This window comes from Artibeus jamaicensis, unplaced genomic scaffold, assembly GCF_021234435.1.
Source record: "Artibeus jamaicensis isolate MK-2021 breed Jamaican fruit bat unplaced genomic scaffold, CSHL_Jam_final scaffold_537, whole genome shotgun sequence".
Classification (NCBI taxonomy): Eukaryota; Metazoa; Chordata; class Mammalia; order Chiroptera; family Phyllostomidae; genus Artibeus; species Artibeus jamaicensis.
In genome coordinates, this window is record NW_026522047.1 from 36,918,347 (window position 1) to 36,945,663 (window position 27,317).

At 42.9% G+C, this 27,317-nt stretch overlaps 1 protein-coding gene across 2 annotated transcripts in view; it reads right to left on the bottom strand.

Annotated features, from left to right (window-relative positions):
* Positions 1–27,317, bottom strand: part of MSRA (methionine sulfoxide reductase A) — a 342,801-nt gene that overhangs the window by 185,442 nt on the left and 130,042 nt on the right. Inside the window, exon 2 of one of the 2 annotated variants that reach the window (XM_037135591.2) lies at positions 19,819–19,887. The exons of the other annotated variant lie outside the window; for it this stretch is intronic. Coding sequence (XP_036991486.2) covers positions 19,819–19,887 — 69 coding nt within the window. The remainder of the gene's footprint in view (positions 1–19,818; positions 19,888–27,317) is intronic. 2 annotated transcript variants of the gene reach the window in all.

Here is a 27,317-nt window from a genome sequence, read left to right on the forward strand (position 1 = left end):
AACTCCTTCCCAGGCTCTGACAGCTCAAGGACACAGAATCATTCTGCCTCTTCAGCTTCCTTGTAAGGTACCGGCTTACTTTCCTTTTTTTACTTTAGAAGCAGCCTTTTCTATAAAACTCACACCACATATCTATTTGAAAAGCTGTTCAACCTAGCAGCCTAACCTTTAGCCATCCACACTGCTTTCAGGTGGATCTTTATCCCGTACACTTTCAAACATGTCATTTGTCTCCTTTAAAACCACAAAGAGGTAATTTGCAAGAATCTTAAAAGTAATAACACCTTCTTATCCATTGATTCCACTGCTAAGAAACACTTCTAAGGAAAGAGTTTTTAATTGACAAATACTGATTTCTCAGAAATGTTATAACAGCATTTATAATTAAAAACTTAAAACGACCTAAATATTTAATATTAAAGTATTTCATAAGTGATAACTTATTTGTATATAATTTGTACTAAATTTGTGATAAAGTATTATACATCCATTTATCTAAGATTATTTAATTGCATAGAAAACTATTCAAATATTATGTTAAGGCAAAAGCAGGACATTAAACTGTACAGAGAATTTGTTCATATTTGGTTTAATGTACACACTTTGAAAAACAGACTCAAGAGGAATAAACTAAAATGTAATAGTGAATATTGTCTCTGAGTAAGATTAGCAGTGATTTTTATTTTCTTATATGTTCAGCATTTTCTAAATTTCTAAAGAAGTGTGTATTCCAACTGTCATAATAAAAAAGAAGGTGTTTTAAAAAATTTTATATAGATTGATTAATAGTCTGGAAAGAAATGCAATAAAATGTTAGAATGATAACTTCCTCTGCTTTTACATATTTTCCAAATTTTCTCTGACACACACACATCATTTTTATATCCAACAAAGTTAAGGTCGTTTTAAATTCTGACACCCATTCTCTACCCTCAGCCAACTGACCAGTCTATCCCGTTACCACCCTCCCTGACCGTCCTGGGGCCTGGCCCTGCCCTGCATCGCGCACCCCCACGCCTGCCTTTGGGAACCCTGCCTACCCGCCCGGAACAATTTCAGAAATCACCATCTCCCTTAGGTCTCTGGAGAATGCATTCAGATACAAGGTTTCTCTTCTCCAAACCGCACAGTACTCCAAGCCCTCAGAACGCAAGCCTTCGTACAGTCTACCCCATGGAATAGCCACAGCCTTTGGGTTGTGCCCGCTCCCTGCACCGCCAACTGAGAGCACAGAGCCGGCCTTGCTGCACTTGGTTTTCCCCGTCACAGCACCTTGCACACGTGCATCAGGTTCTTCTGGCAGCAGGGGACGTCTGCTGAGTTGAGCTGGAGTTCTCTGACAATTTAATGGACCATCTTCAATAATTATGATGGGCTTCATAATGGAGGTGTCCCTAGAAATCATAATGCCATTTTACAGAGAGCTCAGATCTTCCTTCGAGGGTTCTAAAGTGGAAACTCGGTGATTATATCCAGGGGGAAAAAATGCAGTGCTGAGCACAGAATAGAAAAAGTCCTCATTTCACTGTTACATCCTCTACCAAATCCTGGGTTGTTTGCAGACATGGATTCTGAAGCACTGAATGTTGCACATTTCAACCAGGCCAGTACTGCTGAAACCTGTGCAGCCTGAGGGAAGCTCCTTATATTCTCTGAGCCTCAGTTTCATCTATAAACCAGGACTAGAAATAATACTAATCACAGAGTCACTGAAAAAATTTCATGGATGACAAAAAAAATGTATCGAGCACACAGTGGGTGCTCAGTAAGTGTCTGTTTCCATTTTCTCATTTTCCCTGCTCATGCCACCTTCACCCTCCCAACATACCCGTGCACACGAGCAACACACCCTCCCAGTCCACCCAGGGTCAGAGCTGCTGCTCCCGCCACCCTTGCTCTCTCAGGCATCACCATCACCCTGCCGTGGAACCCAAGAGGCCGCCACTCAGTCCCCGAGTGAGACAGATGGCACTGTGGTCTAGGGCAGGGCCTACCTGGATTCCACCTATTGAATTTCTCTGAGCCAGTGTTTCCATTTCCTTGGCAGATAACTCACCTGTTACCATTCAGATCAGATGTCCCCTCCCTAACAGTGACTTCTGAACCCATCACCTTTTGAAAAAGTTTAACATCTCTTCCCATCTGTGCCTTCTCACTGCCTCCTTCCTGCCTAGTGTCACCAGGCAGGTCTTCGTCACCCCAAACCACAAAGAACGCTAGCCTCAACCAGGGGCATGGCGAGGCCTGCATCTCTGGGCCTCTCACTAGGGCATTTTCAGCCTCAGTTTCTCATCTGAAAAGTGAGTAGAACTGAATTATCTCTGACATCCAGCTTGATTGTTGAGGGCTCTCTGGAGAGAACCATAGGAATCGAAATCTATTTTCCTCTTCTCCTCGACTTTTGTGACTGTAATAAGCAAGCAAATAATTTCCATCAAAACCTGATATTCCTTCTTCAAGTGAGAAAAAGAAAAAGGAACTACGTGTCATACCAGTATCTTTGTACAAATAAAATCCACCAATAAGCCAACAAGGAAGACAATATTAGCCCCACTTAAAAGAGGAGAAAATAGAAATTCAGAGGTTTGATCACTTGCCCAAAGACCCAGAACCAAGGAAGACCCAGGATTCCGACCTAGGCGTGCCTGGGTTTCAAAGCCGGTGTTCTTTCTGCTGTGCCACGCTGCCTCCCTAGAAAGTGGAAACTAGTCTGTGGAAAGCTGTGGAGACCTGTAAGCAAGCTGAATTAAGAGGCTCCCTATTACAGACACAGGGTTTGAAGGATAATTCTGTTGTAGCACATTATCCATTACCGAGAATTCAGTGGCACCTGCTAAATAAAAGGCAGTCCATGTGGAGCTCGAGCAAACAGCATGATCTTATGGAGCACTCGGCTGGAATTACATTTTCTGTAATGGGATTTTACTGGATACAAATAAAGTATGGAAAGAGTCAATAGCAAAGACACTGCACTGTTCACAGCACATTTCCGAGGCCCTCCTTCCCATGATTCCCTATTCCCTTTAAAGGCACAGGAGTGACATCCAGATGGTGATGTCACATCTTGGTGATGTCACATCTGGTTGAGGAGCGAGCTCTGACCAGGGAGAAAAACTGGAACTTAACTTCCAGTCATAATCTACACAGTGAGCCCTTTACCAGAAGGGGGACCTGCGCAGCGTGGGGGAAGGTCCTGGGTTAAATTCCAGAAATACAACTCAGTAGACCTGCAACCAGGAGTGTCCAGGCCCTGGTCACAGACACACATGCACAGATGCTGGCTGTGTGTGGCCTGTGCGACGCCCCTGCTCAGCCATCCTGCAGAGGAGAGGGCAGGAAAATGGGGATTTGCCAATAGTTTTCAGCTCCAAAATGCTATAACTTTTCCAAAAACGATGAATAAAGGAGGCAGAAATTAGGTCTCAGTATATTTTCTTTGCTAGCTTTACTTTTTAGCAAACCTACATCATGTTAAACAATTCCAGACAATACTTTCCTTATCACTACTTTTACTGGAAAACTGCAAATTTTTCAAATACCTTCTGCTAAAAACTAACCACACAGCCATTAGAGTGTGATTGATGTTTTCAGTATTTGATGACAATGAATTGCCTTCTGTCCACATGAATTCCTAATGCTGCTTTAATTTGATTAATTACTCTTTGCAGTCTCTTCCCTAATTTAAAACCTGCCTATACAGACAGTTACGCTCCACTGTGCCTTTGCACTGTGATTAATGCGGTTCCAGGTTCTTTATACACACCCTTTACCCTGGGAATAGTCTCTGAAGAGTACAAGGTCCTTATTCACCAAAAAGGTTCAAAAACAGGTCCAAGGCTGGAAGGAACCTTACCTCTAATCTAGCATAAATGCCCTGCTAATAGGAAAAATTCCCTTAGCATCACAGCAAAAAGTCATCCAATCAAAGCTTGAATTGCCCTCAACCTCATGTAAGAGTCCAGTCCACCTCTAAAGACCTAATGACAATTAAAAAGCTCTTCCCTCCACAAAAGCTGAAACCCTGGAACGTTCCCTCCTTTGCTCTTCTCCTCTCCCTTGAGATCAGAAAGAACAAATTTAGCCCCTCTTCCTCATGACAACCTGTCAACCCCCCAACCATCTGAAGACAGCCCAGGTAACTCCACAGACCTCTTCTTGTCCAAGCTGCATATGGGCTCCTTCATCTGCTTCTCATGGGACATATTTTTGAATCCACTTATCTGCTCCTCGGAATGTGCACCAATGTGTCTGTATCCTTAAAAGGTAGAGCAGCCACGACTGCTCCCCAGGAGTGGGCTAATAAGGCAGCTGGTTCCCCGTGATGGGAGGGCCCTGGGATGCATATGCTGGCACTGTGAAAAGACCAGTCTTTGCAAAACTAGTTTGCTGGAAACAGCACAGTTCTCTCAGCTGCTGGAAAGAAAGTGGTTGCTACCTGGACTAGAGCACAGCATGTGATTAAATAGACAGTAGCCCCTCAGTTCAGGAGAACCGAACTACTCCTGAGGACGTGAGCAGGAGGCAGGGTAAGAATGAGCTATGGGATGTTATCAGGGTCCAATAAATAGGTCAACAGTTTGTCTACGGCAAAGAAAACAAAGCCGTAAGAAAAAACTAGCATTTATTTTTCCTAAGAGGCGCCCTATCGCATTTTTCTCTTTCCCAGATGGGCCCGTCCATGGGCGCTGCCCTCTCTAAAGTACTTGCATGGAAGTGAGAACAGGGATGGTCGCTGAGCACGACAGACCTTCCCCGTTTTACAGCCATCAACTTCTATTTCATCTGTACCCCGATTCCAAACGCTTTGTTCTTTGGTCCTGACATGATCCTCACCTTTGACCTTCCACCTTTGAATCTCACATTCAAATGGGATCCTCCGACTCTCCAATCATACACATTTTAGATGAGCTGACATTATCCCATAATCACCAAGGCTTGGTTCATTGTGTTAAAAAAATATTTTTTCTCTCCCACCCTCAATTTGGATCATTTTTACTGACTTGGCTTCAAGTTCACTGACCCCTTCTTATGTAATGTCCAATCTCCTGTTCGGTCTACCCAATAATAATTGTTTTATTTCAAATACTATATTTTTTTAGCCCTAGAAATTCCATTTCACTCATTTTTATAGGTTACATTTCTTTATTGATGTCTCCCTATCTATTAACTCATTCTGTCCACCTTTTCCTATAAATTCTTTAACATATTCATATCTGTTTTAAGTCCTTACCTACTAATTTCAACATTTGACTCTATTTTCCTCTAGTCATTAATCATATTTCTTGTTTCTTCAATGTCTAAAATTTTTATTGTACACTAACACTGTGAATGATACATGCTAGACTGTGATTTTTCTCCAGAGAATATTAAATTTTGTCCTGCCAAGCAATTAAATTATTGGTGGGTTGTCTTGATCTGGGGAAGCTTAGTTTTAGATTTCACAAAAATAGACTTATTTTAAGCCAATCGGAGAAAGACAAGTACCATATTATTTCACTCATATGTGGAATCTAATGAAAATAAACTAACGAAACAGAAAGAGACTCATAGAGAACAGACTGAAAGCAGTCAGAAGGGGGGGTGTTACAGGGCTGGACGCAAAAGGGATTCAGCAAAAAACAACCCTCACAGACACAGACAACGGGGTGTCGGTTACCAGGAAAGGGGGGGTGGGGGAGCAGAGGGTACAGGGAGGGTAAATGGAGATGGAAGGAGACTTGACTTGGGGTGGCGAACACAAAATACAATGTACAGATGACATATTATAGAATAGAGACCTGAAACTGATTTTATTAACCAATGTCACCCCAATAAATTCAATAAAAATTTAACAATTTTTTTAAATGGGCTTATTTCCCCCCCCTTAACCCTACAATGTAACCTTTTATCCTGGTTTGACTCCCAGAGTTTCAAAGAAAAGCCTAAATTTTTATGTCTAACTTAGCAGGACTTGAACTCTAACTCTCTCAAAGAACCATGCAGCTGCTGAAATCTCATTCCTCCAGCAGCTTCTTTCTCCTGGTTTTCTTGGAGTCTCACTGCACATGCAAGGGTAGAAGCAGCCCCAGACTTGGGGGAAGTTCGTATGGAGACGTTGGCGCCCCCCCCTCTATTGCTCCTTTTTCCCTGAATGTTCCCCATCGATCTCTATCTACTGTAGCAGCCCCTGGGGTCAACCTCTGCCTCTTCAGCCCTGTATGATCTCCTCTTCCTATTTTCTCTCTCTTGTTATAAGCAGCTGGAACCTGAACTCAAGGAAAACACTGGTCAAAAGTGGTGCTTACCAAGTTTGTTTTCCTTATTTCAAGAACTATGTTTCTTCTAGGGTCTGTCCAAAGACCCATTTGGTTGTTCTCCAATTCCTACAGACAAGTGAATTTTTAAAAAATATTTTGTCCAGAGATAAAATTATCCTCATCTGGAGGTTCAGAAACGTATTCAAGTTCAGGAATCAGATGAATTAGGATTTAAATCCAAATTCATCTGATAACAAATATGTGACATTCCATTTAAACAGTTTTTGGAGCTAGAAGAGTTCAGAGGTAAAGGCAAACGTCACTGACAAATTCTAGTCTTATTTAAAGTACTGACTTCATATTTGAAATCACGCCACTGCATTCCTTTGCCCTGGGCTCCACCGCACATTTTGTGTACACCTGAAATACAATTTGAAGTGCTTCTAAACTGTTCAGTGTACTGTGAACAACCCACTTTGAATGGAAGCAATGCACACATTCAACATGATTCTGAGTGATTTAATTCAATTCATTCCATCTAAAAATGCAAGCAGTATTGATCTATAAGTACAGCAATAATAATACCTAAATACTCTCCACAAAATATTTGTATCTGTTTTTAGCTAATATGTCACTTAGAAGAGTCATTTAAATTCTTAATACCCAGGGACAGAAAATATAGTTGATCCTTGAACAGCATAGGTTGAACTGCATGGGTCCACTTATATGTAGATTTTTCCAATAAATACACACAAAACTATAAATGTATCTTCTCTTACTTATGATTTTCCTAATAACATTTTATTTTCTCTAGCTTACTCTATGTAACAATACAGTATATATTAATACGCATAGAGTATATCTGTTAATTGACTATTTATGGTATCGGTAAGGCTCCTGGTCAACAGTAGGCTATTAGTAGTTAAGTTTTAGGGTCAAAAGTTACACATAGATTTTTTTCAAGATTTTATTTATTTATTTGTAGAGAGAGGGGAAGGGAGGGAGAAAGAGAGGGAGAGAAACATCAATCATCTCCCTCCCGCATGCACCCTGACCTGGGACCGAACACACGACCCAGGCATGTGCCTGCCCTGGCATCAAACTGGCAACCTGTCACTTTGTGGGACGATGTCCAACCAACTGAGCCACAGTGGTCAAGACTACACAGATTTTTTTGACTACACAAGGGGTCAGTGCCCTTAAACCCTGCATTATTCAAGGGTCTACTATATTCTAAAACTGTGAAAATATAGTATTTGAGAAAGACACAAATAGATGTGGTTTAACATTTTTATTAATAATAATAATTATTATTAATTAAAGGCAATGCACATTCAAGCCAAAAGTACTGGACTAGGAAGCAACAGCAACCTAAATGGTATCCCTGCTTCTTTACTCACCATCCTAAACATTTTATCTTCAACATAGCAGCCCAAGTGATTCTTTTAAAAAATAAGTCATATTATGTCACTCCCCTGCCCAGAATCCTCTAAAGGCTACAAATAAAAGTGACAGACCCCAGAGGGAACAAAGGTATTTCACAGTTTAACTCCCTCTTAATCTCTGACCTCAGCCACTGTTCTTCCCCCCTTGGTTATCACACCCTTATTAGCACACAGGCCTATTCCTGCCTCAGGGCCTTTGCACTTGCATTCCTTCTGCCTGGGATGCTCAAGCCTCGTATCTCTGCATGACAACCTCCCTCACCTCTTTTCCTGACTACCTTTTTAAAATTGCAGCCCCCACCCCAAACCCAACCTGGCATTTCCTATTTGCTGTTCCTGCTTTATTTTAATCAACAGCACTTACCATACTCTGAAATTCCATTCTATATACTTTACATATTTATCTCACTTACTGTCCTATCCAACCAGAGTGCGAACTCCTTGAGAGGGAGGTGCTTATTTTTGTTTGTCTCTTGCTGCAGTAAGTGAACAATCTGACTAGTACTTAAATAAATTATCTGAGTTCTAGACCCAGTCCCACTACTAACTAGTAGCCTGACCCAAAGCAATTTAATCACTCTGAGCCTCAGTTTTCTCCTCTCAGAGTTAAATATGAAGAACAAATGAAACTATATATATGAAAATACTTCATATGTGAAAATTACTAAACAAGTATAAAACTTGGTTGTTGGTAGTGGTAGTTTTACAAATACTTCAGCTAGGTATTAATAGATTTACAATGTCCTACATGGAAGAAAGAAAAAACAGGGACAATTTTTTTAGTCCAGCTACCAGTGTACTAACAGCAACTAAAAAGCTACTTGTCACTCAGCTGGTGCACCTGCCCAGCTGTTTGTTCCATGTCACTGAAGACCTACGTGCTGGTACGAGGACTAAAGCACAGGCTGTTCCTGTGAGAATCCGGCTCTTACTTTTTTTACATATAGGAGAGCAAGGCAAGGTGCTGAATCACACCAGGCAGGACTCTTCCATCTTGCGGTCACCCTTTTGCACATTTCTACTACAAAGCTGTTTAGGTAAGGCCTGGCCAAAGGACCCACTTACAAGCCACAATTAATTCAGCCAGAAGAAAGGAGTGCCAGGAAGCCGTTCCCAGGCCCTCATGACAGCTCACTGGCTCCTCAAGTGCTCCTTGCTCTGAGTGCCCAGTGTCGTCCTGTTCCTGAAATTCTTCTCAAGTGGCCTTCCCCAAACCCTCCCCCATTAGTGCTCCCTACATGGTGAATACAAACCCTTCCACCCTTCTCTATGCAAATGTCACTGCCACTGAACAGAGGCCACACACCGAGGGAGAGGAAGCCTGGTGGAAAAGGGAGTGACAGTGGTTCTCCCGAGTACTACATGAACACATGGGTGCTAGAGGCCAGGTGGATGCAGGCCTCCACTGGAGGCATTTTCATCTTGCCAAGTGACAGTATGACGGCAATTAAGAAACCAGAGAAGAGTCATCACACAGAAAGACATTTGAGAGTCCAAGGATTGCACAGGGCTTTTTAAGAGAGATCAGAAATGTGGTCTTTTCTTTCCCCACAAAAAAACTTCCTTTTCCTACAAAAGGAACAGCACTGATTCCTGAGTGAATTTGATTCTGGAATGTAATAAGTGAGGGTGTTTTTACTCATCTTATGGTAAGCATGTTTTTAAAATATCTTTTTGAATGTGTTCATGACCGGGTCTACCACCAGCTATCATGAATTCTTTCCACACTGTCACGAGTCTAAGAATCACTGCTGAGACCCAGAAGATTACATGGTGGCACCTACACTGGAAAGACATCCAGCTGGCCAGCACCACACTGATGCCAATGCCGCTGGGCTCAAGGAGGAGCCTTGGTCTTAATCAACCCTTTGTCTAAGTCCTGGGGCCCTGCTGACACAAGAGGAACAAGAAAGGTGTTTTGTTTAATAGCTCTTGGTACCTATATGGACACCTGGGGTTTTGCAGACTCTAAATTCTATAGAATTTAGGAAAAGTTCAGAGTCTTGCACCACTGTTCACACTGTTTTGGCCAAAAGTATGCTGGGCTAAACGACTGTTTCTCGGCATGGATCAAAAGCGCTGCTTCGACTGAAGCCCACCTTCCTAGGGTTTCGGTGATAACATCTCCCGTTATCCCCCCAAAACAGAACTGGCGCTGCTGGATTTTGATTGCCCTCCAAAATAACTGTACATTATATTGGACTTAAGTCTCATTCTTGGAAATTATTTTACTTCTGATTACTTTATTGATACACAGCATCATTCCAAAAGAAGAATTTGGGATAACTTACCAAAAACCTATGTAAGATAATAAAATAACATTTTAAAAAATAAGTGAGTCAGTAAATAGCACTCTCCTTCTCCCAAAATGCTTGGCGGATAGTTTGACCTATTCCACCTGTGAAAATAGGAGGGGAGAGAGTGCAGAAAACGCGCTCAGATAAATGAGCCTCCTGCTACCCTCTACCTCCCTCACAACAGGCAGCCTAGGCATGGAAAGTGCCCCGGGTGAGGCACAGCTCCTGGGAGGCTTTGTCGTCTTGGCTGCTTATCCATTTCCAGCATTCAGTGTTTAGAATGCACTCCACGTCTAGAAGCAAAATGGCCTCCAGCCCTCAGGGCCTCTCCAGAGCTGGCTTTTCCGTCCTGGGCCACTGAGGTCAGGACTGGGCCCCACATGGCAACATGTGCCCTGGTCACAAGATCTGGGGCAACGACAAGAGACGATCTTGCTGCTCCTTCAGTATACCTGACTGTGTGCTGCTTCTTCGTAGCACCAAATCTGCAGAGGCAATCTGTCTATTGTGACTATATTTTCAAGCATTTGACCAAATGGTTACAAATATCAATAAAAATTTGGTTAAATACCCAAGTGAAAATGGCCTTTCGGACAAATTAAAGAGGTTTCCATGACTTGGTAAATCACTTTTGACTTAAGCAGCTACAGTTCCACATGCTTCTGAGCCATGAATACGCTTTAAGCCATGCTCAGATACATAGAGCAAAATGGTCAATACGGGGAAAAGTAAAGCTGCATTCCTATTCAAACTGGATGTCAAGGTCACCAAATAGTGAATAGAAGGGAAGCTTCTTTTTATAGAAATACTCCAGCTCCTAAATACAGGAAAATGCTAGAATTAAAACATTACTATCTTGCAGCCTCTAATAATGGATCTAGAAAATGGTCATTAAGGGCTGATAACTTCACCAAAAGAGAAACAACTGATCATTACACGCCTCTGAATAGTTTACACACCGATGGATTCCCATCAGGCTTCCAACTCCCAGTGTGGAGAAAATACAGAGACCTGACTAACACAATCATTCAATCCCGACTGAAGGAAACTGCAGAATAAATCATCTAATTTCTTGAACAAATAAACTGCAAGGGAAAGGAGAGAGAGAGAGAGAGATGAACTTACAGATCAAAATAGACTGAATATTTATATCAATGAATTGCAATGTATGGACTCTATTTGGATCTTGATTCAAACAAACAGTTTGAAAAAATATTTATGAGACAATAGTAGAAATATGGACTCATGAGATAGTCAATGATATCAAGGAACTATTATTCTTTCAGGTACAATAATGGCATTGTGATATGTTTTCTTTTAAAAATTGCTCTTTTGGAGATACGCACCAAAATATTCATGGTTGAAATTATATCGTATTTCAGATTTGCTGTGAAATGACCTGGGGTGGAGGAGAGAGAGTGAGTGGAAATACAGATGAAACATATCCAGACCAAACTGACAATCGTTGAAGTTCGATGAGTGGGCATCATTATACTGGTCTCTGCTTTTATACATGTTTGAAATTTTTCACAATAAAGAACTCAAGTATAAATGTATTTTAAAACCCACTGAGAAAAATAACATTGGTAGAAAATTCCCTGAAGGACAACTAGTCCACTGACTGTTTCAGCTACAAGTGACTTCTGGGTTAGGCCAGAGCCCACTTGTCAGGGAAGCACCTGGTGGCTCCGGTGAGAGCCTGTGAGCCACAAGGTCCCCAGGGGAGGTCAGGAGCCCGAAGAGAAGAGCAGTGTGACTAACGGCTCACTGATCTCCTCATGCTACTCCCTCTAAGGTTACTATCAGCTACACTGTTGACTGTCTTACAGTACAGTGTCCTCCTTATAAATATCCTTGAAAAAAAGGTCTTTCTGGTTCTAGAGTCAGGAAATCTTATGATTCCACCAAGCATGTAGACTTTCAGTATCATTAAAACTGAAACCAATCCCCTCTTCACACCCATTAGGATGGCAATTAACAAACAAAATGACAAATGTTGGCGAGGATGTGGGGAAACAGGAAGCCTGTGCTTTGCTGATGTGACTGTAAAATGGTTCAGCCATTTATGGAATCACCATATGATCCAGTGGTTCCCCTTCTGGGTATAGAGCCAAGGTATCAAAAGCAAGGTCTTGAAGAGATATATGTGCACACATGTTTACAGCAGCATTGTTCACAATAGCCAAAAGGTGAAACAACAGCGTCCATTGACAGATGAATGGATAAGCAAATGTGGTCTGTACATTCAGTGGAATATTAGCCTTGAAACAGAAATGAGGTTCCGACACATGCGACAACATGGACAGACTCTGAGGGTGCTAAGCTAAGTGAAATGCAGCAGTCACAAAAGGGGTCCTAGTGAATGATCCCACTTACAGGGGATACCTAAGTAGTAAACCTCACAGAGACAGACAGTGCAAGGCTGGTTGCCTAGAGCTGGGGGAAGGAGAAATGAGGCATTATTATTTAATAGGCACAGAATTTCAGTTGGGAAAATAAAAAAGTTCAGGAGTTGGATGGCGGTGATGGTAGTACAACAACATGAATGTACTTAATGCCACAGAACGGCACACTTAAAATGGTTAAATGGCAAGCTTTATCTCATGTATACTTTACCACAATTTTTGAAAACTGAAACTAATCACACAACTAATTGATTTTTATAATATGGCCACGAAATATAGAGGCAAATTTTTGGCCAACTTTTATAAATTATATTGAATTATGGAATGTACTTTTTGTATATTTCATTTCTCATATTTTTCTCTGGTCTAGTATTTACCTAAATCTAATAAATGTTACTTTTTACATGTCTTATATATATTTTAATTCTCCTTTATTTCATTTCATAACCCAATATAAATGGTTGGGGAGAACAAGAGGGAGAATTTTCTCTTTTATGTTACCTGCAACACAGGGCTCAGTATTTTTCTTAAAAATTCTAGTTGAGTTGAATTGAATAACAGTGAACTTTTCTAGTTTGTGCTGTTGGCCATGTCTGTTTCTCTTCTAAAAAATGCTGGCTGACAGAGAAGCAGTAGAAATATGGTTGTTTCCCCTGCACATCCTGCTGAGCATATTTTTCTCTGTAGAAAGTTAAGAAATTTCTGCATATTTGTAAAATAAATATCTCATTCTCATTTTCAAAACTTTTTAAAAACTTGGTCAAATGGATACTCACTGTGTACTAGTGGCAATAGTAAAAAAAATTAGCCCAAACTGACCAACTCCATAGTTCGCGCCCAAAGAGACCGTGGTGTTTTCTAAGAGCTCCATACTGATTCGGAAGGAAGCAGTCAGTCGAATTGACTTTAGACCAGTGGGGAGAGTGGGCCTAACAGAAAGTTTACCAAGGGTGGGCCAGCACTCAGTCAATAGAAGATCAGTTCTCAACTAATGCTGTTTATTACCTTCAAAATCCCTGAGTGAAAGGGCCCGTCAAGTCTTACGCAGGATAGATTATGGGTCAAACATAATGGACCAATGCTGAATGTACATGCCGGGGCCTTGCTCACCGCTAGCTCTTACTTGGGGGAGCAGGTGGCCAGGCCCTCCGGTGAGCACCTCACAGGCTGGCCCTGTGAGCAGAAGCGCCTGAGATCTGACAGCACACTCTGTCGCCCCTATCTTAAATGCCATGATGACCTCATGACACTCTGACAACAGCCCTAGAAGGTAAATGTTCTTCCCCTCACTTTACAGATAGGGAATAGGGCTCAGAGTCAGCAACAAACTTGTCTGAAGTCACACGCCGAGGTTTATGTGACTGCAATGACCTCTGTGAATTCTCAATTCTCATTAGAACTTCTTCACCACATTTTGTTTGTGGGGAAGCTTATTTTCCGTGTCTCACATGCCTTCCAAAAGGTTCAGGCAGATGGGTATGTGATCTCTAAACAAGTGAAGTATTACTTTATCAAACATTTGGTTTACTCCTTTCTACAATGGGTTTAGTGCTCTAAGCATTGTAATCCCCGTGCACATTCCAGCTTCCATCCTCTAAATATTTCTCCCGCGCCACCTGCCACTCTCCCTCCCCCTCCCCACACCAGGACACGCTTTCCAGCTCCAGCTGTGCTCTCTGGCAGCATCATCCCCAGCGATGCCACACAAACCAAAAGGGGTTTTCAACATAGGCTTAGAAGGGCCTTTTCCCCCCTTCCTTCCCCATATTATCTGACCTCTCCACACTCAAAAAGAAAATAAAAATTGAGATCATCACGCACATGAAAAATATATAAAACTGAATATACCTTACAACATGGCTCCAGGTGACCAATTATTGTTCCTGAAAGGTGTCTGAGCTTCCCGTGGGAGGAAGGCCTATTTCCGTTTTCCCAAGTACCTCCTCACTTAAGAAGTTTGCACCAGTGAGCAGCCTGCTGTTCTAACAGTCTGGTGCATTTAGATTGTTTGGTTAATTATAAACACATTTCAAAGTCATTCTTTCTGGCCTTTTTCCTAGAATGAGTGACTGCCACTCCACAGCTCACAGAATAGTCTTCAATAGTTTTCAGTCAAGGTTCAGGGAGAAATATGCCACACCGGGATTTGATTATTTACCAACATAATGTTGGATTCAAGCCAATGAGACACCAGTATATTTTCCTTTGAAGTCTGACATATTGCCTGCTGCTTTCAATGCTGTTTTCTTGGCTTGCAGACAAAATAACTGTGGCTGTTTCAGAAATCACCTCCAGTTCAAGTCAGGGGCTGTCTTATCATTGGTTCCTCTTACAGACAGCGAGCTCATTCTCCTTTGGGGTGCTGGGGGGTGAGTCCCCAGAGTGAGCTGCATCCACGGGCCTCTGACAACCAGTGGCCCCTGGTCTGGGATCAGTCCCTGACAAAGCTATTTAAGAAATTGTCTAGCAAATTCTTGGTACCTTGGCTATACACAGACATGTGTAATGAGATCATCAGCACATTTCCATGGTATCTCGGATGGTCTTTTGCTCCCTCTTGTTTGGAGAGCCCTGAGAAAACCTGACAGGGAAAGAGGTTTTGCAGGGACTTGAGTTCATAGAGCTACTGCCCTCAGGCCACCGGGAGCCGAAAAACCTTTGACAACCCTACAGATTCATGGAGGAACTTCTGCTGCTGGCCCTCGGAATCAATTCCTGAACATCATGTCCAGGCAGAATCAAACCTCTCACAAACAACTCAGATGTGGGTTGGTAAATGATAGGATAGAAGAATTTCAAGTTACAAGTGATTTTTTCTAAAAGGCTTAACATTCTGAAACAAAGTAAATTTTCCTTTATTGAGAAGAAAGATCTTGAAGGCTATTTAGTCCTACTTCCTAATTAGTTAGGAATGACCTCTCTATCATTTGAATACCTCTAATGATGGAGAGCTCATTAACCTACATTATCGGGCAATATTAATACAATACTAAAATTGCAAGAGTATAATCAGATCAATTCCCCATCTCTTATTAAAGTGCTATGGTTTTATAAATACAACTTACCAAATATAACTTACCTTTTAATTTCAAGTGACTCAGAAAAAAATATAACAATATATATTGAGTAAAATCTTGGAAGTCAATAACTACTGGTGTTGATGCTATATTATATATAATATAGGTCTATTGCATTATGATTTTTCATTTATTTACTTAATTTTTACATATCTAATTTCACTACTTTTCAATTCAAGCTTACCCAATATGTATTTATTATGCTTGGCACAATCTTTTATAATATATATTTTCATGAAAGGTGACATGATATCCTAAGTTCTCCGAAAACCTCCAGGTTTATACCACATTATTATTATTATTATTATTATTATTATTATTATTCCTCACTTGAGGGCATGTTTATTGATTTTAGAAAAAGAGGAAGGGAGAGACAGAAGCAGAGAGTGAGCAACACTGATGTGAGAGAGAAGCACTCGCCAGGGCGCCTCCCACACGGGCCCCAGCCAGGAACCAAATGTGCACAGACCTCATTATTGTAGCAGCACTATTTTCACTCTCAAAAGGACCTTAGTTTAGGTGACAACTGGATGGTCGAGTGCCATACTTTAAGGTTTTAAAATACTGTATTTCATTTTTTAAAACTGTACTAAAAACCTTCACAAATCTAGACTGGAATCCCAACCCCCACCAACTTCTCTGCACTCTTCTCAATTAAAAAGCTGCCATTTTATTTTAAAATGATAAATCTCCTTAACTGTGGAATATTTTTAATAAAATGAATGGCTGCTCCAGGCTCAAGAACCACCACCACGGACAGGCTGGAGCCTGTGCTGTCCGCACGGATGGGGTGGCCCACTGCCAACAGGATGTCACTTCCATTAAGTTATCGAGAGCCAGGGAGACCTTTCTAAGTCAGGCACAGCATGCTGGCAAATGAGATGTGAATGTCCTCATGCCTGAGAAAGCATTCCCTTTACTTGACCAGATTTCTTTCATCTTTGGGTGTCTCCATTTCTCTGTCTCTACAATAATGCCCACTTCACAGGCCTAGTGTCGGATTAAAGGGATGCTGGCCATAGGGCCCTCTCAGCTACCAGGAACAAAGGCATTAAGTAATTGCAAAATGTTCGGTTCCGCTTCTCCAGCTTGGGAAAAAGGGGCTCCCACTGACTTGAAAGAGAGCATCATGCACAGACAAGGAGAAACCCACGGGAGAGCAGAGCCTATTACCTTCATTACCATTGCCCCGAAGTGCAGAGAGAGCAACAGAGAGGCTGAAGAACTACGGTCACGAAAAAACAAGAAAAGGACTAATCAATGGGCCACAAAGAAAAGCTGAAAAGATGAACATCTTGGTTTAATAATAATCTGTGAAGATTATTTGCCAGAAACTAGGGAACCACCTATATATTCTCTGGTCACTTGATCCAATAACACACCCGTGTATTCTTCACAAGGGACTGGGCCCTGGCTCTTACTCTACCCTTCTTTCCATCAGCCACTCCAATATAAATGCCGAATGGCAGTTCAATGGCCACTTTCAGAGTGGATTAAATTTAAAAGCTCCTATTTAGACAGTAAGGTACATTCAAACGATTAACCAAAAGATAATGAAATTGAAACTAGTGATACAGTTTTAGCATAAAATATTAAGACCTCCAAGAGAAAAGAATGAGTTCAGACAAGCAGAAACTATTGCTGCTATTGTTGCTTTGGTGAATTCACAGTCAAGTATATGGAAGACATTGTCCTTTACATCAATACATGCTACTAGAATCAAATGAGAAAAATGAATAGTAGGAGATGCCACTGCAAGCAGTATTTTCCCAGCAAAAGCTGTGTCTCAAGAGTTCTTCAGAGCACCCTGTGAATGCATAGAAATTCACAAATCAACTTGCCAAACTGCTTGGCTGGAAATCACACTTTTGCACATGGATCTAGCTGAAAGGCCCTTTGGAATCTACCTTTCAAGTCAGTGGGAGCCCCAGGGCTTCTTCAACCTGTCCCAAGAGTCAGGGGACATTGCTAAAAACAGCGTGAACTTCAGGATCAGCTAGACCTGGGCTACAATTCTAGCACCACTATCTCACTGGCTGAGTGACCTGGGATAAGCCATGTGACCTCTCTGGGATTACATAATCCTACCAGTCTTTCAAGGTGTGTGGAGGATTACATGGCCAAAATATGTCAAGAACTAAGCCTTATACTTAGTTTGACCTATCTCGTATTACTATAAACAACCCAGAATGAGAGAAACCCACCCCCAAAACCAACTGCTCCCTTACTCCACAGAGGCCAGGCAGATAAGTAATATAAATGCTTGAGTATATACGTGACCAAAATAGGGGCCTTAATTTAAGTATCTGGAAGAGCCAAGCTGCAATTCTAATAATGTAAAAAATTCTTAGATGTCAAAAGATATTCTAGGTTACAATCTGCAAGATTCTGCACTTGTACAAATTATGCACATGATTCACATCTTTTCAAACAACACCCCTCAGCCACTCACAGTGGGCATGGCCTGTCTTGGACTGTCTGCTGGGGAATGAGCCCTTGGCCCTGAATCTGTAAACTGTGGAAGCAAAGGGAAGGCTCCCAAAGCAGCCCATCGCCCTTCTCATTCTACAGGTAAAAGCACTGAGGCTTGGAGGGAAGTTGCTTCCCTGAGTCAAACAGTAAAGGCCTTGGGTTAGGATTTGAGGGGGAAGCCATTATAAACCAAGCCTGTGACAATAACAATAATAATAACAATCTCATCATAGAGCTTTATTCACAGTTATTGCCAATTCTTTGGCCAAACGTGTCATTGGCCTGCCTGGTACCTGGACCACCCTCCAGGAACCAAGTTCTCTTCCAATATGGCAACAACAGAAGGAAGCCTGCTGACAGAGGTCAAGTCTCATTTTCCATTTCTCAGTATGACAAGAAACCTAGTTTCTAACACGCATCTCAGGACTGAAAAATCTAAAAGAAACAGTCATCAAAAGAACCCTTTGAATATTGATGCAGCATTTGCTGTCCCCCGGTGACAGACACTTGCCAGGCCTACAACTCAGGTAGCAGGGCGTCATCTGCACATCACTCCTCAGAGGGGAGTTAACACATCAAATATGTGGCGCACATTTTTAGAGTGTCCATTATGCTTTTTCTGCAAAATCCAATTCTCCATCGACATTTCCAAGCATAATAATTCCTAACCACTGACCGGAATATTTTAGGAGGTGAGAGCCCGTACAGAGCAAGACTCACAAACACCGAGGCAGAGTGAGCACCCTGCTTCCTAACTCTTCATTTGTGCACCACCAAGGCTTACTCACTCTGGTTCCATCTCAGGGATTCCGGAAACATTTTATCCTGAACATGCTAATTGAGGGACAGATCATCTGAGGCTAATTTCCAGCACAAAGAAACTTCAATGCTTAAAGCAGCTATACAACAAAAGCCTGTGCAGGAAACTACCATCAGGAGCAGGGCAGGAGGAAGCCAGAGGAGGGGTGACGTCAGGGGACTTGCAGGCTCTTAGGATGGTAGAGATCACAGAGCCTGTCCAAGGGCTGAGGGGAAGGAAGCAGAAGAAACTAAAAGCTGAAAGTCCAGAGGACAGAGGACAGGGATGGACATCCCTGAGAGGGTCATGAGAGGTGGGTCCCACAACGTGGTTGGAGAGATGAAGGGAGGAGAAGGAGAAAAGGGCAGAAAGGGGATACATGGAAGGAAAGGGAAGAAGAAGGAGAGGGAGGAAGGGATGAAGTGCCAGGTGTAGAGACATTTTGAAGGACAAGGACACTGGGGTGACATTAAGACACCACGAATCGGAAAGGACCTCCCCACCAAAAGGTTTGGACTCCAACAGAGAAGAACTGCTCAGCCACGTAATTGCACATGGTAAATACACACTCAGGGGTTAGATGTTATTCTTCTTAAAACATTTTAATTGCTGTTTTCTCCTAAGGAGTATGCTCAATTCATAATGGAGGAACAGAGGTCATTCAACTAGATTGATTTTTGTGGAATAACAACTCAAAATGACTTGAATCCCACCCACCATTCAACAAAGTTATATATCTACGTGGGAGGGAAAAAAATCCCTCCTAAGAAAGAAAAACCCAAACCCCAAATTATCAGGTTAATTCACAGGGTGGACATAAGAAATAGCAAATACATAGTTTGATATTTGGTCTGCAAGGTGAGGGGAAGAAAACATATTAAATTCTACAGAATAAGCTTTTGTGATCCCAGAAATACTAGGAACTCGGTAGTTGGGTTTTTCTGGGGGGGGGGGGGTTGGCTCCGATGATTTGTAAATATCTAGAAAAGCCCAGATTTTGAAGCCCTGAGGACACTTGCTACAACTCAGAAATTTGGCACTAGTCTGTGCGCATGATTTGGGTTTTCTTTCGGAGTTGATGTCTTACCAAATACAGCCATCTGTGTTCCCTCTGGGAAAGGCTCGACTGTTCTGTTGCCATTGACATGATGTTTGGCTATAAAAATAAAAGAGAGAGAGAGAGAAAGAGATGTAAGTTAAGTGTAAAGTTCTACACACAGACTAACACATGTCATTAAATGTGTCAAAGAGCCTATTTCTCATCTTTAGTTAGAAATGGCACCTCTGAAGAGAGTTTCAATTAGTTTGTTTTTAATCTGTGACAGAAGAGCCCAGAGACGGGCTACGGGCATGTCACTTCGGGCATGTCACTTTACGAATGAGTGTGTTGCGGTGGGGGCCGAGCCAGCCCAGCCCCAAAGCTCCGGACTCCTGGCCCGAGGGTTCCCACTGTGCCAGGCCATTGTCCCCTGCAGAACAGGGGAAGCTCCAGGTTCCAGGGTGAACTGGGGTGGCTTCCCCTGAAGACTCCTGATGATCAGAACACTGACCCAATCAGTAAAGTGAGTCGTAAAGACAGCAGGGTCACATTGGGATCCATTTTTCAAGTACACATCATTTCACAGCAATACAAGTACTGTTGCCAGGAGCCAAAGACACTCACCTTCTTATAGAACAGACAGATGCTCTAGTGCTTGTTACTACTCTTCATCCACCCGGTCCCCTCCACCAATCATCTGTGCCACCTTAGTGCATGGCAAGGGCTTAGAAACGCAAAGGGACCAGGCTCTGGTTTCCCAGCATTAATTTGTTCTCATAACTCCCAAACTGCAACCAGATAGGGAATATCTGAATATATCCATCTATGAGTATTTGGATAACATCCTCAGCAACTTTTGAATACGGCCATTTATGTTGAAAATGCACAAGACAAGAATGGCTGAAATGCTTTGACACTGCGTCATGTAAGCACACATACTTTCATGTCATGGGCCATTCGCTGAACTCTGGCAAAGGACTCAGCACTCACGCTAGGCTCTGGTAGGTCTAAGGGGAAGAGTGTGACATTTTTCCTGCCCTCTAGGAGGATAAAAACTTCAAAAGCCAACTGTACCAGAAAACTTAAAATTTTGTGCTAAGTCCTGGAATGGGCAGTAAAGGTACTGACTGTAAAAGCTCACAGCAGAGGGACAGCAGTTGGGATGTCGGAGCCAGCAACCTAGACGAACTGCAGCTAGTATAGAGTGCTGAAGGAGAGGCAGAGTTTACAAAGGCTGAGGATGAGGAAGCACCTTGAGTGACAGCCAAGAGTAGACGTGACCAAGGCATCATCACCCTGGGCCAGAACAGAGTCTAGTCTGGGTGTACTTGAGGTGATAAGCTGAAAAGCAATGGCAATGACAGATGAGCAGGCATGAACCAGGGCATGGAAGGTCTTGAGAACCCCATCCAAATCCAGGGGAGCCCCAGACAGCCTCGGCAATAGCACTGCAGTGTTTTAGAACATGAAGGCTTCCGAAGCTCAGTCCAATTTACACTATCCCTTTCGTTCAGTGGCTTCCACTGGTCCTCAGATATTTGCGGCACTATCCTGAGAAAACACCTGGGACGAGGAAAGGAGCCAGCCCAGGTCAATGAGAGAGCAAGGCTTACAGTCATCTTTAAGCATAACTGACACCATTGGCAAATGCGAGAGGAAAGGTTGCAGGTGGCATGGGACCTTGTCAAGCACTCACTCATACGATTAGGGCCAATGGTTACTGAATCCAAGGAAACATGAGGATTCCCCATGTGGAGGTCACAGTACTTGGTTCTGTTCTATGGTGAGCCCTCCACAGCCCTGCCCATGGCTTTAAAACATCTTGCTTTAAACGTATTGGGAGTTATAAGCCTTTCAAACATTTTGAACCACTAAACGACCTAAAAAAATGCAAAAGGGGAAAAAAAGGTGACATGCCTGACAACATTTATCAAAGTATTATCATTTCTAATAATGAAATCTTAAAATAAACTAAATATCCAAAAATAGAGGAGGTGCTCAGAAAGGTATAATCCAGGATTTATGAAAAGCACGGACTACATGCAGCATATTTGAAACACAGGGCTTGAGAGACATACAGGAGCGTGGGGTGGAGCATTCGGGACAACGGCAAGAGAAAACCATCCTCTTGCACATTGGATGTAGATTACAATGGCAACTAATTAAGATATGAATGCTTATGGTAAAAGACTGTCATAGAAACATGAAAAATGATAATAACTAGGGAAATTATGCAAGATGTTTGCCTTTATTAACTTCCTTGGTCATTGTTAGATCCTTATTTTCTACATGAAAATATGTTTGCTTGGACTATTAAAAAATCAATAAATTACAGATTTGAAAAAATTCTTCCCCAGGACTCGGTTTCCCAGGACAGTCCACCAAGCCTTCTTTATAACTAGTGCACATTTACAGTAAAAATGTAGCCTGTTTGACATCTCCTCCGAGTCAGCTCAAAAGCACCTCCAACACATAATGACCGTCCACTTTGAACTTGACCCTCCTGCAGCACCCTCACCTCTAGGAACGGGACTGCTATCCTCCTCCCTGTTCTCTCCTCCTCAACACCCACATCAAACCTGCCACCCAACTTAGGTAATGTTGCCTTGCAGACATCTTTAGAATCCTTCCACTTTCTCTCTCCATCACCAACACCACTCCAGTCCCAACTGCTATGGCCCCTTTGCCTGGACTCCTCCAAGTGTCTCTATACCCCCCTCTAATTCATTCTTCCCAACGCAGTCACATTACCTTTCAAAAGGAAAGAATAGTTCAGAGTATATGACACAAACTCCCACACTGCTCCCTACCATGGCTTCTCACTACGCTGAGGCTAAGTCAACATTCTAATACAGTCTTCAAGAAACCACGTGCTCTGGCCACCCCTCGTCCTCCATTTCCTCTATGTTAGCCATCTGCCCCCTCGGGACCAGCGACTCATTCTGCATCGCTCACCAGAGCCGCACCTCACCCTTCATCACTGTCTGGACCGGTGGACTGTGTGCTCAGGGAGGGCTGGGCTCGAGCCTCTTTTGGCTCACCAGACCCACAATCCTAGCACAGCATGGGACACAGCATAGGTACCCAACACACAGTTGTTAATTAGTAAAGGAAGACATAAACAGTTCTAAAAAGTCTTTCTTTAGCCATTATGATAGATATGTCATTTGATATACTAAATATGTATCTCTCCTCATATGTACGTGTGTCCCTCATACAAAAGGGGTGATTAGAAAGAGCCACCCAGAAATGGTTTCCCCAGCCACGTGGCCTGGAGACAAAGGCACTCCTCTGTTCCACTCCTTACATGTCCAACCCCCTTCCCTTCCCATTCACCTAGTCTCACCTGAGAAGGCAGAGGTGCTGGAGGACATGCAAAGACTAGAAATGCTACTTCAACTGGAGAGGAAGATAGAATTCGAATGCAACTCTCTCCTCACTGCTAAGGGTAGCCTGGACCTTGTCTTGTCTTTTATTCTAGAGCCTGGGGCCCAAAAATAACAGGTGTCTGTGAACTCAATTTTATATTTTCTTCTGAATTGCAGCTGAGTCTTACCTCAGCCCCTAGAGAGCAAAGACACAGCATCAGCCAACAAAAAAAACAGTGCAGTTTCAGCAGTTAAGGACATGGGCTCTGGAATAAGACTAATTGAGTTGGAATCTCAGCTCTCCTATTTCCTAGCTCAGTCATTTAACCTCTCAGTGCCTCGGTTTCCTCGTGTGTAAGTTTCCTCATTTGTAACAACCGTACCAGTTGCTTTGAGAATTAAATGAGTTAACATACCGAAAGCACGTAGAACAGTGCTTGGCACAGAGTAAACACTACTTAACTGTTAGACTAGCAGTGTTTTCATGTGAACTTTATTTTTCACAAGATCTTGATCAGGAATGACAAACACATGGCACTTACTTACCTTTCCTCCACTTCCATGCCCCTGACAGTCATCACTAATCAATCATGGCATGCTTTCTCTCTCCACTTAGAATCTCTCAGTATTTAAAAAGCAGTGTGTATACTTAAATCGTTTTGTCATTCCTGGTCTAAATGAATAAAGCAGAAAGATAGTACGAAGAGAGAAGCCATTTTCTTTCTCAATGCTACATAATAAATTGTATTAAGAAGACAGACCCATTGAAATCTCCAAAACTCTATACACAGCTTTAGGGGTAAAAGAATGGAGGGAAATCTGAGTACTACTTTCTGCCCCACAAGGAGGGAATCATGAGTTCCTGAAAACTAAACAATGGCAGTTCTATTCCGGGAAACCAAGGCTGAACTTCTAAGGGCATTTCCCATTGAAACTCTGCGGAAGCCAGTACCTGGGAGCCAAAGAACCAGCGGTCCTTTAAATACATTATATACAGGTCAAGTAAGATTTGGGGGTAGGTAGGGGAAGACTAACCTGGGAACCTAACAAGCATTTGTAAGTTTTTTTTCAAAACTGATTACACATTTCACCACAGAAACAATCAAACCAACTAAATAAAAAAGCCACTCGTTGATTGGATACTAACTATTGATTACCAGCAGGGCATGAAATGGAGACAGGAGGGCTCTCTGACAGGGACATCTGTCGCCTGGCCACAGCAGGGTGGATGTCTCCAATCTAGCTGGTTGGACAGATGTCCCTGCCCCTGCTCCGTGGGGACACGTTCCAAGGCCACATGCTACAGGAGGACAACCTCTGATGATGGCCAGACGTGTCCTCCGTCAAGGGTATGTGAGGACAAGGAATAGATTTTCATTTATCTTGAAAACCCAGTGCTTGAGGTATAGCAAGGTTAATTAGAGCAAGTTTGGGTCAAAGTCAACTACTAGAGAGATTTTGAAGGGGATTTGGGGGTCATGTTCAGAAGCTTTAGATGCTGATACTGACACTGTTCTTTCTTTTTGCTTTGTTTTATGAATATATAATTCACTTCAAACTTTATGACTGTTTTCTTCCTTAAAAAATATAATATAACTGATAATGAACCTATAATAATGCAAATTCAGACATAAACCAACCAGTGAATAGCTCCATGTCCTGTACTCAAACTGAGAGAGCTAAAATTCGTATCTCCCAGGTGGGAGGTAGATCAGGTAGGTATATGGCAGGGAAGTAGGAGACTGAAGGGTGGGCTCGCAGACCCTCAGTATTCTCCTGTAGGTCCAATCTCCTCCAGTCTGGGTGACTATGGTGATTCTACCACACTGAGATTCTAGGCACTGCCACTGCTGTCCTGGGAGTCACGGTCAGCTGCTGGGCCCCAAAGCAATGCTGACACAGCCTCGAATGAGACCAAAGCTCAGAGCTGCAGGTCGGCTAGCAGTGCGAGCCCCTCCCAGTCACATTACCGACCCCACAGAAACCTAACCCACACTTGACATCGTTACTCTCAATCATTCATGCTGCTGTGAAGCTTATCAATGATTAGGTTCTGTTTGGGACTGAAGTAAAAGTATATTTATCCCACTAAAATGGCAATTAAAACCTGTCAAGCCCCAAAATAAAATATGGTGTCACATTTCCTAATATTGTCTGTTTCTTTGTGGCTCTTCCTCCAGGTCACACAATCCTGGTCCCTCAAGGTAAAAGACTGGAACTAAGTAGGGTGCGTATCTGGTTCACAGCCCCAGCTTTGGGCCAGCCTCTCCCGTCTCCAGCAGAGGGACCCTCAATCACACTGACCGAGCATTCTAGGCCCTGGTCCTGCCAAGGTGCCCTCCTCAGTGTTCTGAGGATGATTTGATGACTGTGCACATTGTTTTGTAAGCAAGGAAGAGCAGGAGTCCTGGGGATGCACCTGTCACCTGGTCACTCAAAAACGGGGCAGGTGCACTGGGAGAGAATATGTAATGATGCTTCTCATTACCTTTGCCCAGAGGTACTTTGGGTCTATGTTGTTCTCGTCCTTACAGTTCCTATAATTCTGGGCTATGTTGCTTTGAGGTGAAACTCAGCCCAGAGTGGGTTTCACTCCCAACAGTGTGCTCTGCGTGTGAGGAAAGGAAGAATGGGAAGTTACATGGTGGTGGGCAAGTTACTGGGAGAGCGTTACTCAGCCGAAGGGCCGACTGAACCTGCTCTCCACCCACCCTGTGTCTGAGGAAGTCTGTGCCATCCTTCCTGATTGATGAGGCGCACAACTACAGGCAGATGGAATCTGTGACTAGGAGAGGCTAAAAGGAGTCCCCAGTAAAGGCAAGGGTGAAAATGAGACAAAAAGTCCCCAACGCCTGTGGGCGCCCAGAGGCAAGCATTCTTCTCAGAGCTCAAGGAGAAAGAGAAGGCCAGCCTTCACTGGAGGGAAGTGGGGCTGCCCTGAAAACAGAAGATTTGCTATGGACAAAATAGAGAAAAATTAGATGGGAATAGTTTAAGATTGCAGCCCCCCCCCCCCAGTCATGTATTGTTCAGGAATTTAACCTTATGCTCTGACCACTGTCCCTCCTCCAATTAATCACACCCACCACCACCACAACTCTCCTGTCTCTCCTTGCTCCAGGTGCAGCAACCTAAGATGCATCTGTTAGCCAGTAAAGGAGCCAACACCCCCACTCAGGCAGCCCCCAAACTCCCAGCATCCTTCTGCAGAAAAGCCTGAAACTTCACCGTGTAAAGTCCACAATATGAAGTCAGACAAGGATGGTGCAGAACAAGGCCAGGCTTAAACCCCAGCCTGGACTGGGGTTTTGGAGAGACATTAAGAGACATAATACTTATGGGTAATGCATACATATGTTACATACAAAGATGTAATACATCTTTGGCTCATATCTACTGGCAATTACATTTTGAGTTGTGGGAACAAAGATAAATTTCATAGACCCTACAAGCAAGGAGATCCATTTAATCAACAAACTTTTTACAGAACCCTAAGGGAAGATTTCCACTACAAGAATGAGATGGTGAAAATGGGAAGTGTTAAAAGAATAAAGCATTGTGTGAGCATAGGGCCTTTTCAACTGCATGATATGCCTGCTGTATTTTCAGAGGTGTGCTCAGTGCACAGGCCACAAGTGTGACTGCAAACCTGGAACAGCAACACCAAGTACACACACCCTCATACACAAGCCTTTTTCTATTCCTAAGAAAAACACCGGAGGGAATGATCCTACTGTGTCCCTGTGTTGCCTGAGGCCAAACGATTGCCCTGGATAGGGAAGGAAAGTGACTACAGGGGTGCCTACGATTACAGTGCCGATTACAGTGCCGTAGGTTGGCAGCCTCCCTAACGACGGGCATCGGAATTAGTCCTGCCTGCTCCCCAGGCAGCCTGCCACGTTTCCGTAAAAGGCAGAGGCTCCACTGCCATAGAGAAAGCGGGGAACAACAGGAACACACATTACACATAAAAAATTTAACTATCTAAATAACAAATAAATACATGAAGAGATGCTCCACCACACAATGAGATGCTGTTTTTAATTCATGAAAATGGCGAAGCTCACAGAACCAATGCTGAATACCAAGGAGGGTAGAGGGAGATGGGCTTTCTCGCACACCACTCATGGGAACTCGAACACCTGAACTCTAGTGGGAAAGCCACCTGGCAATATGCAT